Source organism: Spodoptera frugiperda, chromosome 12, assembly GCF_023101765.2.
Source record: "Spodoptera frugiperda isolate SF20-4 chromosome 12, AGI-APGP_CSIRO_Sfru_2.0, whole genome shotgun sequence".
Taxonomy (NCBI): Eukaryota; Metazoa; Arthropoda; class Insecta; order Lepidoptera; family Noctuidae; genus Spodoptera; species Spodoptera frugiperda.
The window spans coordinates 12,357,480-12,376,937 of record NC_064223.1 but is presented as its reverse complement, the minus strand read 5'-3'; the positions used below and the strand labels follow the sequence as shown (position 1 = coordinate 12,376,937).

The 19,458-nt window shown below is 46.5% G+C and overlaps 3 protein-coding genes across 6 annotated transcripts in view; 2 read left to right on the top strand and 1 right to left on the bottom strand.

The window, feature by feature from the left end:
- The first annotated feature begins 325 nt into the window (after positions 1-325).
- On the top strand, positions 326-2,811 carry LOC118262628 (thialysine N-epsilon-acetyltransferase). Its single transcript, XM_035574148.2, has 4 exons — positions 326-492; positions 1,562-1,613; positions 2,148-2,353; positions 2,433-2,811. The coding sequence occupies exons 1-4, from the start codon at positions 382-384 to the stop codon at positions 2,604-2,606; spliced, it is 543 nt and encodes a 180-aa protein (XP_035430041.2). The 5' UTR covers positions 326-381; the 3' UTR covers positions 2,607-2,811.
- A 317-nt stretch (positions 2,812-3,128) lies between these two features.
- Positions 3,129-17,990, top strand: LOC118262627 (uncharacterized). 4 transcript variants are annotated; one of them, XM_050697683.1, is made up of 16 exons: positions 3,129-3,280; positions 3,759-5,168; positions 11,163-11,487; positions 11,582-11,941; positions 12,018-13,279; positions 13,366-13,486; positions 13,614-13,907; positions 14,341-14,490; positions 14,559-14,730; positions 14,817-14,957; positions 15,022-15,214; positions 15,952-16,216; positions 16,281-16,458; positions 16,918-17,054; positions 17,121-17,280; positions 17,562-17,990. In XM_050697683.1, the coding sequence occupies exons 3-16, from the start codon at positions 11,277-11,279 to the stop codon at positions 17,779-17,781; spliced, it is 3,864 nt and encodes a 1,287-aa protein (XP_050553640.1). In that variant the 5' UTR covers positions 3,129-3,280; positions 3,759-5,168; positions 11,163-11,276; the 3' UTR covers positions 17,782-17,990. The 4 variants fall into 4 exon arrangements, with proteins under 4 accessions (XP_050553640.1, XP_050553641.1, XP_035430040.2 ...); XM_050697684.1 differs by having other exon boundaries at positions 3,129-4,045; positions 4,759-5,168; XM_035574147.2 differs by having other exon boundaries at positions 3,129-5,168; positions 11,203-11,487.
- The window catches only part of LOC118262624 (carcinine transporter-like), a 284,870-nt gene continuing 273,641 nt past the window's right edge, over positions 8,230-19,458 (bottom strand). Inside the window, exon 14 of the transcript XR_007705812.1 lies at positions 8,230-8,257. The gene's annotated coding sequence lies outside the window, so the exon portion shown is untranslated. The remainder of the gene's footprint in view (positions 8,258-19,458) is intronic.

The window sequence follows — 19,458 nt, the reverse complement described above, 5'->3', positions numbered from 1 at the left end:
TACTAAACTTCAGAATCTTGTTATGATGTATGAATTTACGATCCACCCCGGATTCACATGGGTTATTGGGTGATAACTGGTGTTAAATGTTGATTCACAACAAAAGTCACAATTTGTTTTGTTATCGGTTCACTTCAGTTTCGCACCGATGTTATTTCGGGATGCCGAAGAGGGGAAATTGAGGTTAATATTTTACAACTACATTAATTTGACACCTTTTATTTTTTATTATGGCAATAGTGATATTATTATGTCTGTAATTGACACATTAGGACATTGGACGCATGATTATAGAATCTGTAGTTGGCAGACGATATTGTGCGAGTGACATAATGACATTGACAGCCAGTGTGAGGCGCGCAGCGTCGCGGCGTGGTCGTCATGTCGGCACAGTCAGAGAGCGGCGGCGGCGGCGGCGGCGGGGACGCGGAGCCCGTGGTGGTGCGGCCCGCCACGCGGCAGGACATGCCGCGCGTGCTCGACATGATACAGGTGGGGTCCGCACTGCTCTCGGTACTCTGCTCGCCATGTTTTTGTCTGCGCACGCGGGAATCACGCCCGTCTCAAGTACAAACACCTGTCTGGTACTTAGTGTTGCCAACTAAATAAAAAGTATAGTACCCTAACCAAATAAGGCCTATGCCCCAATAAAGCCTATTTTGAAAATTTCCCTCTTCCCGATGTCAAATGGTCGCCAAAGTTTGTAGAAGTGTGCATGCACATTACTTAACTAATTTGAGCACAGCAAGCAACCCGTGCCGCGATTATGTTGGAACCTACAGTCGAAAACAATCACGACGTGGAGCGCACTTTAGTTTTTATAAAATTCGAGTAGCGTAAACTGTTAGTATTTTTATATTTATCAGTATACGACGTGCCGTGTTTTGTCTGTATGACAATTATACATTTAGCCATCTCCTCACATTAGTGAAATAGCTATAATATCGGTGTATTTCATATAATCGTTGTTTTGTTTACCTATGTGCCATGTCCTAATAAAGCCTACAAAAAAACGTGTAGGCCTTATTACGGCATAGTTGTTTTTCAGTAATTTCATAGAAAACGGATTACCAGCTTCTGTCAAAAAGAAAGCCAATGGATTTTGCAAAAGATGGAAAACGCTGTTAAAATGGTAGAAAGGGGTAAACGGGGTGAATAGATACAGAAAAGGGGTGAATGGATATCGGGAAATTCTTCATAGTATCTATTCACCCTTCGAATTTTATGCACCCTGTTTTACCCGGTAGGCTGCTGCAGCCAGATATAACTTCCAAAGAAGTACGCATCATCTAAAGAGTGGTTTCCACTACACGAAAGCTAGGTCGGTCGCTAAATTGGCTACAGAACAAGAAGTTATTCTCATTCGTTTGACTATCAATAATTTGATATCATTCATTTTCATTTCAGTAAGACGTGATAGTGCCGGATGAACACAATGTATGTGTAATAAAAATAATTATTTACCCTTCATCTTCACCGGCCTGTGTTCCGGGAAGAGCATTGTGTTGTTTTGTTGTGAGTAGCGGTCGCGAGCCTGTTACATGATGGCACCGTGTTGCAGGAGCTGGCGGAGTTCGAGGGCGAGCCGCGCGGGCCGCAGCTGTCCGTCGCCGGTAAGTGCACCTGTGCCACCTTCTGAAGGAACTATTTTAATCATTATTATAGCATCATTATCGTACAGTCTAACTGCCGGACTCAGAGTCAGTTAATGATTATTTAAACTATTCTTAAGTAACGATTTTATTTCGAAAACAATTGCTAAGGATTGGGTTAAGTACCCATTAAATGACTCTGAGTAATGTTTCAGTTCCGACAGTTTCACGAGTAAGTACTAACAGGAAATGCAATACCTACAAGTTTTGACTTTTGACAGGAAACGCACACTGTCTTTATTAAATGTTTATTTTCTTGACGTATGGAAATGTATACAATTTCTAAAAGCAAATGGAAATGTAGAACAATGATGAGTTCTATCAAATGGTACCAAGAATCGAAATGTTATAAAGTGTTTTTTTTTTGGAAAATCGGTGATATTTAACAAAAGTCTACCTACCACGAATAACATTCAGCTCTGATGAAGTTGTTGTTGTGTAAAGCAGTGCTTGCTGTTATTGCTTCACAAAAACTGGTGATTGGTGATGTTGTAGATCTGATCGAGGATGGATTTGAAGCCAACCCGCCGTGGTTCTTCGGACTGATAGCGGAGTGCGGCGGCGAGGTGGTGGGCCACGCTCTGTGCAACCGCGCCTACTCCTCGTGGACGCGGCGCGCGTTCTACGTGGAGGACCTGTACGTGCTGCCGGGCGCGCGCCGCCGCGGCGTCGGCATCTGTCTGCTGCGCGAGCTGTGCCGGGTGAGTGCTGCGCCTGCCGCGGCTGCTCGCTGCTCGCTGGTTGGTTGGCTGGCTGCTGAGTGCGAGGCTCTTGTTGCAGATGGCGGTGCAGGAGGGCGTGCACCGCGTGGACTGGCACGTGCTGCAGAGTAACTCGCAGGCGCTCGCCTTCTACTCGCGGCTGGGGGCGCGTGACCTGCGCGTCACCGAGGGCCGCGCCGCCTTGCGCTTGGACCGTCCTCAAATCGAGAGTCTGGCGCAGGAACAGCGCTGACCGACTAACGATGTATAAAATAAGGTATTAGCCATGTAAGCACATAAACATGTATCGCTGTCATAAGTGCCTTGTGGGTGAAGTGTAACAATAAAGTCAACAGTAAGTGTACCTATATTTAGGACGTTTCATCTTAACATGTATTGTGTGTATACCAATTAATGTACCTATTTGTGTAAAGTAATAAAATAAACTATTTATTCCACGTTATTTTTTTCTGACCTATTTTACATAATATAAATATCGTATGAGCTATTAACCAGTAATAATATGTTACTGTGCGTGCGTGTGCGTGAGAGCGTGCGTGTGTGTGACTTGAGATTGAAATATAAGTACATTGAGATTGGAGTATATATGGCTTGAGCTCCCATTAAACCGTACAACCTTCTCCCCATTATCCTACAACATCGAACCTTCTCCCTCTGTGCCCTTCCATTAGACAGCATACAAGTGTATCTGGAGGTATTTTTTAAATCTTATCGTGATTGTGATATGTGTCTGTACATATCATATGATTCTAGTAACTGCCGCGTATTATGGCGTGTAATCAATTTCTACTTCATTTTATTTAATAATATGAGTATCAAAAACAAAACAATAAAATTTCTTGCGCGTTCTTTTGCGTGATCAGCTGTGAGCGGCGAGGCGTCCCCGACCGGGTTATCAGAAGACTAGTAGGTATTTTGTTTTTGTTCCCTGTTCCTGTGTATTCGAGGCAAATCGCTAAATCTATTAAAGTCATACGTTCAGGATAGGCAACATAAAGTAGGTACAAGTGTATAATCACTAGGTGTTTCTGTGCTAGAAGGTCTATGGGCCTACCGCAGGGTTCAATACTAGGTCCATTCCTATTTTTGGCATATTATATGTATAAATGGCTTGCCCCATTTATTTCAGAATGAACCGCATGTGGTATTGTTCGCTGACGACATATCGATCGGTTTTTTTAAAATAGACGAACAAATAATTATTTATTATTTAGGCACAATTGGATTTAATAAATAACTTAGTGCGAAATGATAAAAAGACAAAATATTATATTAGATTTATTTAGCAAAACGGTAAAACTAACAAATGATCAGAACAAACGCTGCACGATTTGAAGGACGAGAGGGTGAGCTCTAGATACCTACTTAATTCCTACTTTTACAGTTTAGACTCAGATGGCACACCAGAACTCAGATTCCGTTCGTGGCCCTAGACATGTCCTGGAAATGATCACTTTGGATCTGGCAACCCTACATACATTACATCTCTAGCGGGACTATTAAGCTCTAAGCGACATTTAACACCGACATAGGCGCAGCAAGACCAGTGGACTTCAATTACTGCCATAATATCATGTCGAATGGCATTTTACTGTGGAGCAGTAACGGAACAATGTGTTGGTGTTGCGGGTGTCCATGGGCGGCACCGCGGCGCTGATCGCTTACTATCAGGTGACTCGTATGCTCGTTTGTCGCATATTCCATAAAATAAACATAACTAAGAATTGTATTGTGAATCTGATTAAAATAGAGTAACCTATGGAGTTTCTTGCTCGTTCTTTTCTATAGGAATCTACACTTTGGAACAAGCAAATAGCTTCACTAGAGGGCTGGCTGACAAACAGACATTTATAATATTATAATATTTGCTTTGACGTTCAAAAGTGCCTTACTGGTCTAAAGGAAATAAATGATTTTGACTTGGACGTTGACCATACGTTCGGTAGCACGGCAGGCAGCGGCAACAGTGCGGCAACGGTCTCGTGTCGAGCATTCAAGCAAGGGACCGATGGTCCGACACATAACTAGGACCAAAGGGACTTTCTTGCTAAGTTTATTTATACACTACTGACATGAAGTAAAGGAAAATGTCGTGCGGAAACCTGAACTTTAATTTGAAATTACACGTTAGAAATCGCCAATCCGCAAGCTTGATAATAATGAATGCTCATTCCTTCTCCCTCCGTGTGAGAATAGGCCTTTGTTCAGAAGTGGGACAGTTACAGGCTGATGATGATGACGATGTGCCAAGAACGGAATAAACCACAGCGCTTGCTTTGTCACAGCACCCACCGTCGCAGTTTGCTCCAATAACATTGTTAATGAGATCCATAGTTGTTTATCGAAGTTGCATAATTGCTTATAATAATAAATCATTAAAACAGAGCCGGCGGCAGTTTGGCACCCGAGCCCGGTAGCCGAGCCGGCGGCGGGCGCGAGCTCTCGATCGTTACGGCGGCGGTAGTGGCCGGCCGGAGCCGTGGGCCCGGGAGCCGGCCCGTCTGGCGCGGCGGCGCATGCGCGGCCCGAGCTGGCCGCCCGCCGCCGCGAGTGCCGGCCGCGCGCCGCACTCCGCGCCGGAGCGCCGCCGCTGCCGCCGTGTCGGACGCGCTGCCGCCTGTGGCGCTCTCGTCGGCTCGAGCTACGCGCGCGGCGCGACTCTCACAACACGGAAATGAAGCTCCTGCGATGTGTGCACTTCACTCTCTAACTTCCACATTGCACATTGGACTCACATTGTCGAGTGTTACGTATGTTTGTCGTCAGTGATATAAACTAAATCAGTGTCAGTGCTGTAAGTTTTACTGGAGACTTCTTGTATCGTTATTTATTATTTCATAACTAAGTAATAATATTTGAAACTAAACAATTTCTTTAATTTTATGCCTATGAACCTTAGGTCAAATGTATTTTAATTAATAAAATAAGTAACTATTCATTAAATTTTCCTTTTTAATCTTCATCATACAATATACTACAATCATAAAACATAATACAATTTGATCAACGTCGCAGGACCGTCTTGCTGACTTCATAAACAACTACTTTTGTTTTGCGACTTTTCGAATTTCGCCAGATTTTTGTTCATGAAAAATAAAAACATAGAATGCTGTAAGTGAATATCCCACAAAAACATTTCATGTTAAATGTTGCCAAGACGAGACCAATAGCTTGCACTGTCAAAAAGTAATCAGATCCCGTGTAGAGCCAAGTTTCTAACCCTATACTTTTGAACTGGCGAGTCGGCCGCACGGACTTTTTGCTAGCATATGGGCTTGAGTTAAAAATCTATTTAATCTTCTAAACTCTTTCCGTGCGGCCAACTCGCCAGTTCAAAAGTATAGGGTTAGAAACTTGGCTCTACACGGGATCTGATTACTTTTTGACAGTGCAAGCTATATGGTCTCGTCTTGGCAACTTTAACATGAAATGTTTTTGTGGGATTTCAATTTTTGTAGGTTGCTTATGATAGAAAGATAAAATGAGCGACAAATTCACCTACTAAACTACTAAATTTATAAGAAAATTGCAAACGTAATCCTAATACTTTTTATCAATGAAAATTAAAACACTAGTATCTAAACCTTTACCTACTAAACTACTAACAATTAATTTATTATTTATTAATGGTTTTTTTCTCCGCGATAGCAAACTTTTAAATCACCGAAATATTCCGAAAACTTTTCATTCAACGAGACAACCGTCAACGACGTCTGCCCTACTTCTGCCCGCGTTCGGGTCCGCGCTCGCTGACGGGCCGATTATTTTTAGCTACTGCGCGGGGACGAGGGGCAGGCGGCGGGCGTAATACTAGCTTACATGCTTATGTTCAAAAGTATAGGTTGATTAATAAACACTTACCGAAGTGAAGTGTAGTAATATTATTCATATCTAAGTACTTATGTAGGATAATGTTTTGATTTGATGAAAAGTTTGTGTTCTAGTACTTGTGTATAATTTTCAGATCTCAAGCAGGAAATAGGGAATTAAGTTTCCCTATTTCAGATTTTTACCCTCCGCGGCCGCATTCAGACCTCTAGCGTTAAAAGTTGCGGAAGTCTCGAACAAACTTTCACCCCCTAGTTTAAGGGGTTGGGGGTAAAAGTTCCAAGTTAGGATTTTTTTGTTGTTTGGGTACTAATACTAGCTTACATACCAAATTTCAGTTTTCTAACTTCAGGAAGTTTAGAATTTTGTTGATCATCACGAAATCGGGGTATTTTAGAAATCAATAAAATCTAAATATGAGCTATGCAATTGAAACTTTAGAGGTTTATTAAGTCTACCACTGACATTATATCCTGAAAATTTTGTTTATCTGTATAACTCAAGTTATGAAGGTTCAAAAATACGACGAAGCGCTTCGAGAAAAGGTAGGTAGTGCCCTTGCGCTTGCGCTTCGCTTGGCTCGTCTTGGCGGGGCACTACCGTGCCCCCAGATTACCAACCGTACATAGAATGCTGTAAGTGAATATTACCAACCGTACATAGATTGTTCCTTCAGCTGAAGTAAACGTACTCAAAGCGTCAGATAAACTCTACCTGTAGGTTAATATTTTTATACGAACAATTTTATCTAAAATCTGATGAATTTTGTAGTCGAAGAACAAAAGTTAACTGCTACTTTCATCTCCGCCTAAAAGCCAACTGAGAGAGAGTGCCTAAGTCAAAAGTCAAAGCATTTATTTCAATTAATCCTCAATTAGGCACTTTTGAAACCTCAAATTGAATTGGCCGTCCTGTCAGTCTGTCAGTCTGTGAAGCTGAAGTGCTCGTTCCAAAGTGTACCTTCGAATGGAGTAAAACGAGAAAAAAACCCCATCGTTAGTCTTTTCAAAAAAATGTTTTTTTGCAATCTCTATTATACATTATTTAATTTTGATCATTTACTTATCAACAAGTGAGAACAATTTAACGACAATACAGCGTCAAAACGAATGGGACTATAAAACCAATTTGTAAAGAAAAAATAAGCGGTTAATAAGCACTGTAATAAATCTCATAGCGGTGTAATAAATAATACCTACTTCTACACAAATAAGAAATCTTTAATTTAATCTTTCAAATCCAATAAGAATTGCTTGATGCCACAGGATACCTAGACTACATTGGAATTAGGAAATAAATAAATACTTGAAGTTTACGTACCTATCTAGTGATCGTATTCGAGCATTATCTAGTGTGCGACTGTCCAGTGGAGCCGGACCAACATGCTGCCAAGCATTTTTATATGCCTGCCTGTTTACATGCTTTATACAAGTTTAATATTTTCTTTTTTCACATTCTACCAAACTACCAATTACCATACTGGAGCATATGGTAATTGGTAGTCTATTATAACATTTAACACATAATCCCATGCAGGATTTCTGCACTTTGGACAATCGGAATTGCGGTAAAGTTAACTTATTTTTGCACACACACACACACACACACAACGTCACTCCTTTTATCCCCGAAGGGGTAGGCAGAGGTGCACATTACAATGTACACCCACTTTTCACCATTTGTGTTATAAGTCCCATGTAATAGGGGGTGAGCCTATTGCCATATACTTTCCAGACTCCGTGCTACTACCGAGAAATTTTTCGAAAATTGTTGAAACCGAGACCCCTTTTCGGCAGTCGCACTTGCGACCACTCGACCAACGAGGCAGTACGTACATAATATTTTCGTAAATGAATTGAGAACTGTAAGCATATGTATTTTGCACTGTAAGAACATTTATTGGGTTAAATAGTTCTCTCAGGGATTCGCGACGGGGTAAGTTATACATAAAATATGTATAGCTCGATTTTTTTTATTTGGGGGGGGGGGGTGTAAATCATCCAATGACTTCTCTCGTCTTGGGCGAGGCGAGAGGGAGTGTCAGACTCTTACTGACTAAAAACCACCCCGTTTCTACTCCTGCTTTTCGAACCGGAGCCCCGGTAAACCCGTTAAGTAGTCCGCAGCTCCATGTATAGCTCGAATAGCTCGCTTTTACAAAATAAAAATGTTTCTAATCCCGTATTGATTCAATTTCATCAAAAGTGGCTCGTGATCAACGCAATCAAATGATTTCGAGAGGTCACAAAAAACACCTATGGCATCTTGTGTTTCCTCCCAGGCACCAAATATTTCTTTCATTAATTTAACACCGGCGTCAGTTGTACAACGACCTTTAGTGAAACCATACTGCTGATGGTGGAAGATGGAGTTTTTATTAAAGTGATGAAGAATCTGAGACAGTAACAACTTTTCAAACACTTTGCTGAGGACCGGCAAAATATTTATTGAGTTTTTTGGTGTTGCTACTTTTAAATAGTGGGCAGGACTATAATTTTACCTACAGATATTATTAGTAGTTCGATCTTTGGTGCTGACTTCTGATAGTGAGCTGTTGACCAAATCTTGGAATTTAATTTGGTCTTGAGTTCGTCATACTGCTGTTCTACGTCCGCAAACATCTTGTAGTATTGTTCATTCGATCCTTTCAATAGAAAGTCTATCTCCCAGTGAAGTTTATCGATGGGTTCCCACTTTGCTTTCAAAGTACTTAAATGGTCATTTAATTCCCATTGTTCTGAGATAGATGCCGTGTTACCTTTAGTTATGGTACGGTGTATGGCGTTGAAATTACATTCTTGTTTGTTCAGTAAAAGTTGTAGTTTGTCATCTACTTCCTCCACAGTTAGGTCATCAGAAGTGCCTGTTAAGTCAAACTGAACCTTTTGTTTTTGTTCCTGCAATTCCACTAACCTGTTAGTTATGTCCGTCTTAGTTGCTATATACATCTCTTTCGTTCTGTTGTAGATATCGTCGGTGAAGTAGTTGATTTTCTTCTAGTTCTAGCACCAACATAGCATGTCTGCTATCGAAATCCTTCCATTGGTTTTCTAGCGAAGATAAGCGTTTGTTCAGGTAATCCAACGTTTTCCTAGTTGAGGAATCCTTGCGATAGTTGACACACAAGGTCTTGATGTTGTCGAAGCATGTTGACTGGAGCTCCAGTTTGTCCATCTTCACGCTTCTAGTGCTAAGTAGTTGAAGTTGTTGTTGATTGTTGACCGGTTTCAGCACGTAGTTTACTGTCCGGTAGTTGTTGAACTACGAAGAACACTGAGTTGTTTTCAGTTGCCCCAAGCAGTTACAAGTTGACTGTGTAGCGTGTCCACAGTTTCTGTGCTCTAGTGCTCTCTCTACAGTATATGCGCCTTCTCAATACAACTGGGGATTCTCGCTTCTGAGAGGCCAGCTGCACCGATTCGCTACCGTATTAAGAGACACATCCGGCTCGAAGGACCATAAAATGTACGGTTAGGTACACCTTGCTTTGTTACGCTGATTGTAGAATGGTTGATGGTTGCAGAGAAGTTAGTTGAGTGCAAAGAGAAGAAATCACTGAAGTTAGTTTATTACGTAAATATAATACAAAGTTTGTAGTTGGCGATTCCTTACTCTACCGTTGCTAAAATTGCACTAAAGTTATTTTCAATAAACAGTAATATTGTTGTGAAATAAAGGTACGTGACCGCCGCATTTGCTGCATCAGCAAACGTGCACATCATGTACAGTTGAAGACTGTACAATTATATTATATTAAGTTTAATAAATATCGTTCAATAATTTTTACAATGCGGTCCTGTGAGTTTGTTGATATTAAATTTTAAAATAACCTTTAACTTACTTACAATAAATAGTTTATTAATCGTATTTTTTAAATAAAACCTGAAAAAATAATGAGCTACCAGATAGATAGTTATTCATGTATGGTTTGTCAAGGAGGAACTTGGCAAGGCTCAAGTAACCAAGTCCCAGCAAAGGCAGCGATACATGTGCCACGACTGAATTGACCGCCTGTTATTGTTTGTTTTTCGTTTTGCAAGCCGAAAGACATATTTCGCTATAAAGTGCAACTCCACCGTTGTTGTTTCCGTGCAAGGTATCCGGCATCGCTCACAAACAAACGCTGATGACAATGTGGTGCGGCGACGTGTCACGTGAGTCGTGGTGTTCTGCCGGCGGCTTCGGATGCGTTTTTATTTGTCACAAATACCAATTTTTAGCGTTCTATCTTGAAATTGCGGTGTTTCATACGAACTTCCACCCCCATTTTAGGAAAATCGGGGGGTTAGGAAGAGACTAAAAGTAGTCTGTACTTACAGCCCTCCAATTAACTCGCTCCGTCGCAACGTGGAGATGAACAAACAAACAGTGGCAGTTAGTAGTTATGGCTTGATGCCTTGTTCTAGGCCTTATTTGGTTAGGGTACTATAGTTATGGCTTGATGCCTTGTTCTCTTCCTGGAGCGGTGGCGTTTTAACAAGGAAACTTTTCAAAACCTTGATAATTCTATATTCTTTATAATATTGTGATCATGCGACGATGACGATCATCGTCATCGTCGGCCGAAGAAAGTCATAACCATCAGCGGAAAGATCTCCACACTGAACAAAGGCCCCCTTAGTCCGTGTTGTCATTTGGATACTTTCTAGGGAAAACATTCATGGCAATATTTTCCAAGGCTTTAAGTGCAGTATTAAATGTATGTGTGTGTAAACAAGTCGGTATAGTAAACATATAAAAATATAATTAAAAATATATGTATTAATATTAATGACAGGCATGTACCTATTGTGCGACTGACTTCGCTATTTTCAGTTTGTAATTGGTTCAAGATCATTACAATTTGCACTGACTACCGTGGAACATTTCTACATTGCTTATATAATAATTATACTTATTCATATTATGAGTATGTTTTGTCAGCGTAAGATGTTATCGATCTATTTTATAAACGTATCAGGTACGGGGCGACTGGCGAGGTGTCGTTTGATCCTGTGCAGCCAGCCGAGCGATCCAGCGGAGCGAGCGAGCGCTCGGCGGTGGCCGCATGGCGGACGTCACGTGAGGGCGCGCCATGCGAGCGCTCCTGCCGCTACTGGCCGCCCTCTCCACCACCGCGGCTGCGAGCACTCCGCCCCCCGCGCCCCCACCGCCGTTCGCGCTGTTGCTTCGAGCTGCCTGCCACGCGCCACTCCGCGCCGCCTTCGACGAGACTCGATTATTGGACTATGAACCGGCGCGCTTTCTGTTTTCCCAGTACCGCGTGCGCCTCTTAAGCTATGAAGGTGAGGTATACGAGGTGTTCCTCCAGAGCCTGTCGCCAGCTATCGCTGTCGCCACCTCTCTCGGTAATGTGTTCATACGAGTTTTCTCGGTCAGATACCTGCGGACCCGAATGGAGAGTTTCGATGACAAAGCAAGCGCTGGCGGCGTTGAGCGAGGGCGGCTCAGTGGTGGGCTCGGGCTGCCTGGGCTCCCACGTGTGCGGCGCGCTAAGCGCGGCGGCGCGTGCGCTGCGGCGGCCGGTGGGGGCGCGCTGCGTGGGCGCGGAGGCGCGCGGCGCGGCGGTGGCGCGGCTTGCGGCGCGCCTGCGCTGGCGGCTGGCGCTAGTGCCGCCGGCGGCGCCCGCGTCCGAGTGCGAGGCCGCGCTGTCGGAGGTGGCGCGCGCGCTGGCCGTCGCCGGCCTCGCTGTGCGCCGTTCCAAACTGTCACCAGAAGAACTAGAGCGTCATCCCGATGGTTAGATATATTAATTCACAATGCTCGTAAGAGACATCGCCACTAGAATATCCTACAGCACATTATTCTGTTTTAGTTGTAATCCTATGTACCGATCGTGGTACTGAGACGGTGGCGGCAGCTGCAGCGGTTCACGGAGAAGGAGGAGCAGGACCCGCGGCACTGTTGGTGCACGTGGAGGAGTGTGACAGCGCATCGCCTTCTGTCACCGAGACGTCTCGCACTTCGATGGACGTTAATAATGCGACGCAAATAAGCAATATCACTTTAGTTTTAAGCAAATTATTAAAATTGAGAAGTAAAAGACATTCGCAGTCCGAAGAGATAACGATGAACGATTTCAATACAAATCTGTCTTCAAATAAGATAGAGGAAATGTCAGCAGAAACAAGATTCCTCAATCAGCAACCAGTGATACAGTATACAGGTCATCATAAAATCAATTCTGATTCCGTCCAGCTAAGATCGAAAAAAAATGAAGATAAGGCTTTAATCGAACAACATGTGGTGGAAAGTAAACATGCAGTTTCTGAGATCGAGCTTGAAAACTGGCAGCGTGAGTCCACAGGGTCCACAAGGGAGCCCGATTCGGACCTCAACTCGGATCATTTGCCTCAAATAGAAATCTCATTCTTTCGACGCTTGCTGCTACTTACAGATGACCAGTTAACAAAACACTCATATTCGGATGAAACAATGGTTTATGATGAAATACTCAAGGCCATTGAAATTGAATCGATAGCCGGAAAAGCTCTAAAAGAAACCTTTAATATAAATTTTCATTTGTATGAAAAGCAGGACAAAACATCTTCACATTGGACTCATGCAGCTGTGCTAGCCACTACGATGTCTCGGTCCCTAGAGCTGTCTGACGAGCAAGCAATCTCCGTGCAACTTGTGAACGTGACTGTGGCCCTGGACAGCTGGAGCTCGACGGGGGCTGCGGGGGCCGCGGGGGCAGCGGGGGCGGGCCGTGAGCCCACCGGCGCCGCGGCGCTGTCGGCCGTGGCGGCCTGTGGCGCGTTGGCCCTGGCTGCCAGTACTGCGCTATTATTGCGCTGGGTAGCTACTCGCCGCCGCCGCAGGCGCCGACGCCGGGACGCCGTACTTACTCCCTCCGACTTTAGCTTTCCGGTGGACGAGCGGAGGCGTGTGGGTGAGGGAATGGAGACCATGCTTTCGTGTTGGCTGCAGCAGTTACACGAGTTTGGTGGCCCCGAGCTCGAGCGCCCCGACCTACTCAAGCAACCGCCTTGCGTCGCGCCTCGTGCGCCTTCCGCACCTTCGTCTACGTGCAGCGTCAACCGCGTTGCCGTCGACCGTCGCATACGATACAAGGTACTATAAGTACAGCTCCACTTCGACAACCTTGTATTTTGTCTTTGTTACTATCTGCCAGCCATACCCTGTGCTGCGCTTCTCAGGGGGACGTGGTGCACGTCAAGTACCTACCGGCGACAGCGGGACTGGAACTCAAACGAAAGGCGACGGACGTGTTGCTCGTGATGCAGAATCTGCGTCACGAAAACCTAAATCCTTTCATTGGTAAGTTGATTAAACTTAAAATACTTGTTCAGGAATTAACATGTCTACTGATACCTAAGTAAAAGTAAAGATAAGTAAATTGAGACCATAGCGCAGTGGTACGTGAGCATGACGAATACGTTTTCAGGGTGCTTGTGTGACCTGCGACCGGCTCTAGTATTCGACCAGTGCGGGCGCGGCTCGCTAGAGGACGTGCTGGTGGCGGACGACATCAAGCTGGACTGGACGTTCCGCCTGTCGCTGCTCACGGACCTGGTGAAGGGGATGCGCTACCTGCACGCGTCCCCGCTGCGCCTGCACGGCCGCCTCACGTCGCGCAACTGCGTGGTGGACTCGCGCTGGGTGCTGCGCGTCACGGACTACGGCCTGCCCGCCTTCTTCCACGCGCAGGCGCTGCCGCAGCCGCACCGCTCCGCGCGAGGTGCCGACTGCCATTGTATTACGTATACGTGTAAAAATGTGTTTTATTTAGTTTGCCCGTTTGTTTGTTCGTTTGGGTCAATTTTAGTAATTGGAATTTTACCTTCTTTCCGACGACAGATAGATCTGATATTTAGTACACTGTCTTAGTCTCGATGACCATATAGTTATCATCTATTTCTTTAACAACTATCTCCAATATTTATATCAAATGACATGACTTGATTGGTAGAATAGAGCTCATCAAAACCGTTTAGCATAAAAAAGATATTGTAGTGTATAAGTGCTTGTTTCTTATCTTCTTAAATGACAGCAAATACTTAACTTTAAGTCCTGCTTAGGCCTTTCGGGTGAAGGAGTTCAAATTTCCGTGTTCATCTAAACGAGTAACTCGTTGTTACCAGTTTCTCATGTCATGATATTTCATAATCCAGATCTTCTTTGGACGGCCCCGGAGCTCCTGCGCGAGAGCAACGGCGCGGGGCGCGGCTCCCAGCCCGGCGACGTGTTCGCATTCGCCATCATCATGCAGGAGGTCATCGTGCGCGGCGAGCCGTACTGCATGCTGGCCCTCACGCCCGAAGGTAGCGGCCGGCCCGTGCCTCGCCAGGCCCGGCCGACGCCGCGCTGACACTGCTGCCACTGCTTGCAGAGATCGTGGAGAAGGTGTCCCGGCCGCCGCCGCTGATCCGGCCCTCCGTGTCCATGGGCGCGGCGCCGCCGGACGCCGTCAGCGTCATGCGCCAGTGCTGGAGCGAGGCGCCCGACCTGCGGCCTGACTTCCATCGCCTGCACGACATCTTTCGACACCTGCATCGCGGCAGGTACTCCGTGACGCTCGCGTCTGATACTAGAATCCATAAATATCTGCATTATGGAAGGATACTATACACTTTGTTGTCGTTTTCAGAAAGATTAACATAGTCGATTCCATGTTTGAAATGTTGGAAAAATATAGTAATAATCTAGAAGAACTCATTAAGGAACGGACCGAGCAGCTCGATATGGAGAAGAAGAAGACCGAGCAATTACTAAATAGGATGCTACCCAAGTAAGTATGGCAGGTGTGGCGGTGTGCGTGTAGTGGCCGGGAGTGTATGTGTGTGTGGGTGCAGGTCGGTGGCGGAGCGCCTGCTGCTGGGGTCGCGCGTGGAGCCGGAGGAGTTCTCCGAGGTGTCCATCTACTTCAGCGACATCGTGGGCTTCACGGCGCTGGCGGCGCGCTCCACGCCCGTGCAGGTGGTGGACTTGCTCAACGACCTCTACACCACCTTCGACGCCGCCATCGAACAGTACCGCGTCTACAAGGTGCTCCCCCTTTTCTAACGCAATTATTGCTCTCACATCTCACTGCATTATGGCGCATGCTGTGTACGGGCACGCGGCGCATTTTAGCTGCGGGTAGTAATTTGTTTTACAACGTCTGTCTATTTCCATTGGAGTACACGAATATGACCTACGACTATGTAAAGCGTCGCACAGCGCATGGAGAGGACTGAAAACTGTGCTGCAATAAGTGAACTGTACTTAGTCATGGGTCATCTATTCTGTGGTCATATTCGATTCGTGTACTCCAGTACACCCACGTTGACAGCGTTGAGCTATGTAACCGCATATTCGAAAAGCCACGCTTGTATCAATGACGTCAATTCATGCGTAGCCTTTCCGTGGGTTACAGTACCGCCGTGGGTCCGCGCCTTTATTCACATGATTTGCTTACCTACAATTATGTTTTCAGTGATGTTCAATTTGTGTGTGGTGTGATAAACACAAAAAATATTATCTCGTTGTTCTCACACACAACCCTCACCTCGTCTCGCTCGCTATCACTCATCGCACTGATTTCTATCATTACTCATTTTTCTAGTCCATATAAGACAAGGGTTCCCATCCTTTGGTCAAGGACAACTTTTATATAATTTCTCTTTCGGACCACCGCACCGTGTCCGCATGTTGTCCTGTGTCGTTGGTGTAGTCATTTACTAACTCACAAAATGATCACACATAGATCGCACATTAACAGTGCGTGAGGCCTGTGTGTGCAGGTGGAGACCATCGGCGACGCGTACATGGTGGTGGGCGGGCTGCCCGTGCGCACGCGCGACCACGCGGAGGCCGTGGCCACCATGGCGCTGCACCTGCTGCACCTGGCCGGCCGCTTCCGCCTGCGGCACCTGCCCGACACGCCGCTGCACCTGCGCATCGGCCTGCACACCGGCCCGTGCTGCGCCGCCGTCGTCGGCCTCACCATGCCGCGCTACTGCCTCTTCGGCGACACCGTCAACACGGCCTCGCGCATGGAATCCACCGGTCAGCCTCCCCTCGCCCCGCGGCCCCCGCAGGCGAGCCCCGAGTGACGTGTGGTTGTGCGCAGGCGCGGCGTGGCGCATCCAGGTGTCGGCCACGACGGCGGAGCGCCTGGCGGCGGCCGGCGGGTACCGGCTGCGCTCGCGGGGACTCACCATGATCAAGGGCAAGGGCGCCATGCACACGTACTGGCTGCTGGGCAAGGACGGGTTCGACAAGCCGCTGCCCACACCGCCGCCCCTGCAGTGAGTTGCCATGCATGTTGAATTAGTTAATCATTCAATTGGAATTGGCTTAGCTTTAAACGCACCCACGAACTAAACAGGAAAAATGGCAATCATTCTCCCTCCACATCGGTGGATGTGATCTCTCGTGACTTTGACTTTTGACTTTGACTTTTGACTTTGACTTTGACTTTTGACTTTGACTTTGACTTATGCGTCATCCATTTCCATTTCGTAGTCAATTAAAGTTTGTGACACAAGGTGACAACAACCGACAGTAAAAAAATGTACCTAAAAACTAAGTAGCAGCGCAACTGTCGCCGCGTCATGTGTTGCCGGATGGTGGTCATGAATATTAGCCTCTAGCATGGCATGAAACTAGTCGAGTTCCACGTCAAACAGTAACGTGAGTAAGCCGAAACAGTAGTTTACTATATATTGCTTTACTTGGAATAATAGGAAGCTGCACGTTGTGTACAGGTCTGAAGAAGTACTGTTTGAAGTAGACGGAGAAAATGAATGCGAGTCTCCCGCACCGGATAACTCGCCACCGGCAGCGGCGCGGGCCGGCGTCGAGCGGCAGCGGTCCGACCCCACCGGCACTCCGGACAGGCAAGGTGCGGCCCCCGCGCGGCCGGCTACTGCGCGCCTACTGCGACCCCACTCACTGTGTGACGTTGCAGCGTGGACGCGCTCGGGCGCGCAGTCGGCCGACGGCAGCCCGCCGCCCGCGCCGCCCGCCGCCGCCCCCGCCACGCCGCCCGCCGCGCCGCCCGCCCCCGCCGCGCCCGTCGCCACCGCCACCCCCGCCGCCGACCACAGCGTGCAATACTCTCGCTATAGGTACGTATCAAACAAAATAACGAGACTCGACACATTAGCTATGTTGTTTAGGAATACAAAACACTCTTTCCAACACATGATAGTGCTATTACGTGCTGGAAAGATTGTTTTGTATATGGGACATATTTTAAATCCCGGATTGTAAGTCCCGAAAAACACTAGAATCCGGCACGCACTCGGAAGTGAAAAACAGGAAATGGAGGCTAACTAATGAAAATGAATTAAATAGGGAGAAACTATTGAAACAATTTTTTTTATAAGATCAAACTGGTTTTTGGCAGGTGCTTAGGAAATGGGCGTCGTCCACTGCGGCGGCAGTGGTCGCTGGAGCGCGGCGACTCGCTGGCGGCGGCGGCGGCGGCGGCCCCCGGGCGGGGCGCCAGCTCGGCGCCGCCGTCGCCGCCCGAGCCGCTGGCGCTGCTGGCGCCGGCGGCGGCGCGCCCGCCCGCGCCCCGCTACCGCACGCGGCCGGAGCCCGACGGCACTCCGGCTCCGTTGTAGTCGCCGCTGCCTGTCGCTAGATCGACAATAATTTTCGTAGACGAAACTTCTTCGCTCCGCTGGGCCGCTGTAGCGTGAGAGCGGCTCGAGATGGTGCCTGTCAATATACATTTTTATGATAGCATATAGGGTTTTCAATTGTAATTAATTGCGAACGCACGGTGTATTTTTGAATTTTTTCGAGAATCTAATAAATAAATAATTTATTCTCTGTCTGTTTCAATCAAAACCCACTTTCAAGCCTAAAATTACGTCATACCAAAGCAACTTAGACAGTGAGACAGTGACATCTGATCTGGCAAAAACTATAATATAATACAAGGTCTCGGATTCAATTCCCGGGTCAGGCGGAGTATTACGGGGCGATTTTCGATTTTTCGATTTTTCACCCCCTGTGAACAAAACTCAGAGGGTCGGTTCCAGAGCGATATAAGAAACACAAACAGCACTCTTATTTGCACACTCTATTCACTATCTACTTCTTCATAGACCCGCCAGGGACGTTCTACTCAACCAGACGTCAAAGAGACGTCGAACCTATCTATTGACGTACGGTAACGAAACCATAGCGCAATCGTGGTGCAATCTATTCCAATTTTAACTCCATCCATCGAGCACCGTAACAATTCGAATAATATATAATAAGTATATGTTGTGTAGTGAAAAAATATAATTTTAATATATAGGTATTTATGATGATCACGTTAATGCTCCGAACAGCCTGTCTGTCTGAGGGTTTTTTTTACACAGCAGTAAAACAACACATCCCCACTAGTAGGGAGGTTTGAGTACTGCCGTACTATTACAGGCTAAAATCCCTCCTACTGTGCCAAAGTGCTCCTCGGACGTTATCAGAGACCTTAATAAGCAATAAGTATGTAAAGTTTATTTGTTTATATATTTTTATACATAAATAATCGCTTGCGTTGTGTGAGTGAGGTTACTGGAGGCAATATTCCTCCCTTCCCAATAGTCCCAGTACCCGATTCCCCAACAACACGTAAATTCTCAACCCCCAAAAGGCCGACACCAAACTTGTAACGCCTCTAGTGTTTCAGACTTCCAACGAGATGGTCTGAGCTGCCAAGAAACGTGTACGTAACGAGTGAAGGACATGGTCTTTCTTTCTGTTAAGTTAGTTCAGGCCAGGTTAGGTCAGGTCAGGTGAGGTCAGGTCAGGTCAGGTCAGGTTAGGTCAGGTGAGGTCAGGTTAGGTCAGGTTAGGTCAGGTTAGGTCAGGTTAGGTCAGGTTAGGTCAGGTTAGGTCAGGTTAGGTCAGGTTGGGGATCCCCCCACAGTGCTGACTTCCACGTAGTGATCCCCGGGCAACGCCGTGTCTGACCACCGTAACGGAGTGGCAGACCGGCGGCTAACGAGCGCTGTGCTTTCGTACACTTTCCTTCATTGCGGTTGAGTACGAACAAGAGTTTTCTTCGATGCCATCGAAGCCTTTGCGGGACGCCTCCGGGCGCTTCCAATCAAAACGCCCTTCTCAGGGCGAACCCAACGGCCCTTCTCAGGGCCAACCCAACGGCCCTTCTCAGGGCCAACCTGACGACATATCTGTGTCGGAAACTAGCCGCGCACCATCTGCGGCTAGTTTGTTTTGTCGGGCGGACGACTCGTCGGACTGCGAGTCCGTGACCGAGGCGGTCGCCAGTACCAGTCGGTACCTAA

What these genes read in the sequence shown, in the direction of transcription:
- LOC118262628 (XM_035574148.2), top strand. Translation starts at nt 382, where the DNA reads ATGTCGGCACAGTCAGAGAGCGGCGGCGGCGGCGGCGGCGGGGACGCG. An exon ending in GCCGCAGCTGTCCGTCGCCG is followed by an intron (nt 1,614 to 2,147) that starts GTAAGTGCACCT and finishes GTGATGTTGTAG; the next exon opens with ATCTGATCGAGGATGGATTT. An exon ending in TGCTGCGCGAGCTGTGCCGG is followed by an intron (nt 2,354 to 2,432) that starts GTGAGTGCTGCG and finishes CTCTTGTTGCAG; the next exon opens with ATGGCGGTGCAGGAGGGCGT.
- LOC118262627 (XM_050697683.1), top strand. Translation starts at nt 11,277, where the DNA reads ATGCGAGCGCTCCTGCCGCTACTGGCCGCCCTCTCCACCACCGCGGCT. An exon ending in GCGCCTCTTAAGCTATGAAG is followed by an intron (nt 11,488 to 11,581) that starts GTGAGGTATACG and finishes TTTCTCGGTCAG; the next exon opens with ATACCTGCGGACCCGAATGG. An exon ending in AACAGTACCGCGTCTACAAG is followed by an intron (nt 15,215 to 15,951) that starts GTGCTCCCCCTT and finishes CTGTGTGTGCAG; the next exon opens with GTGGAGACCATCGGCGACGC.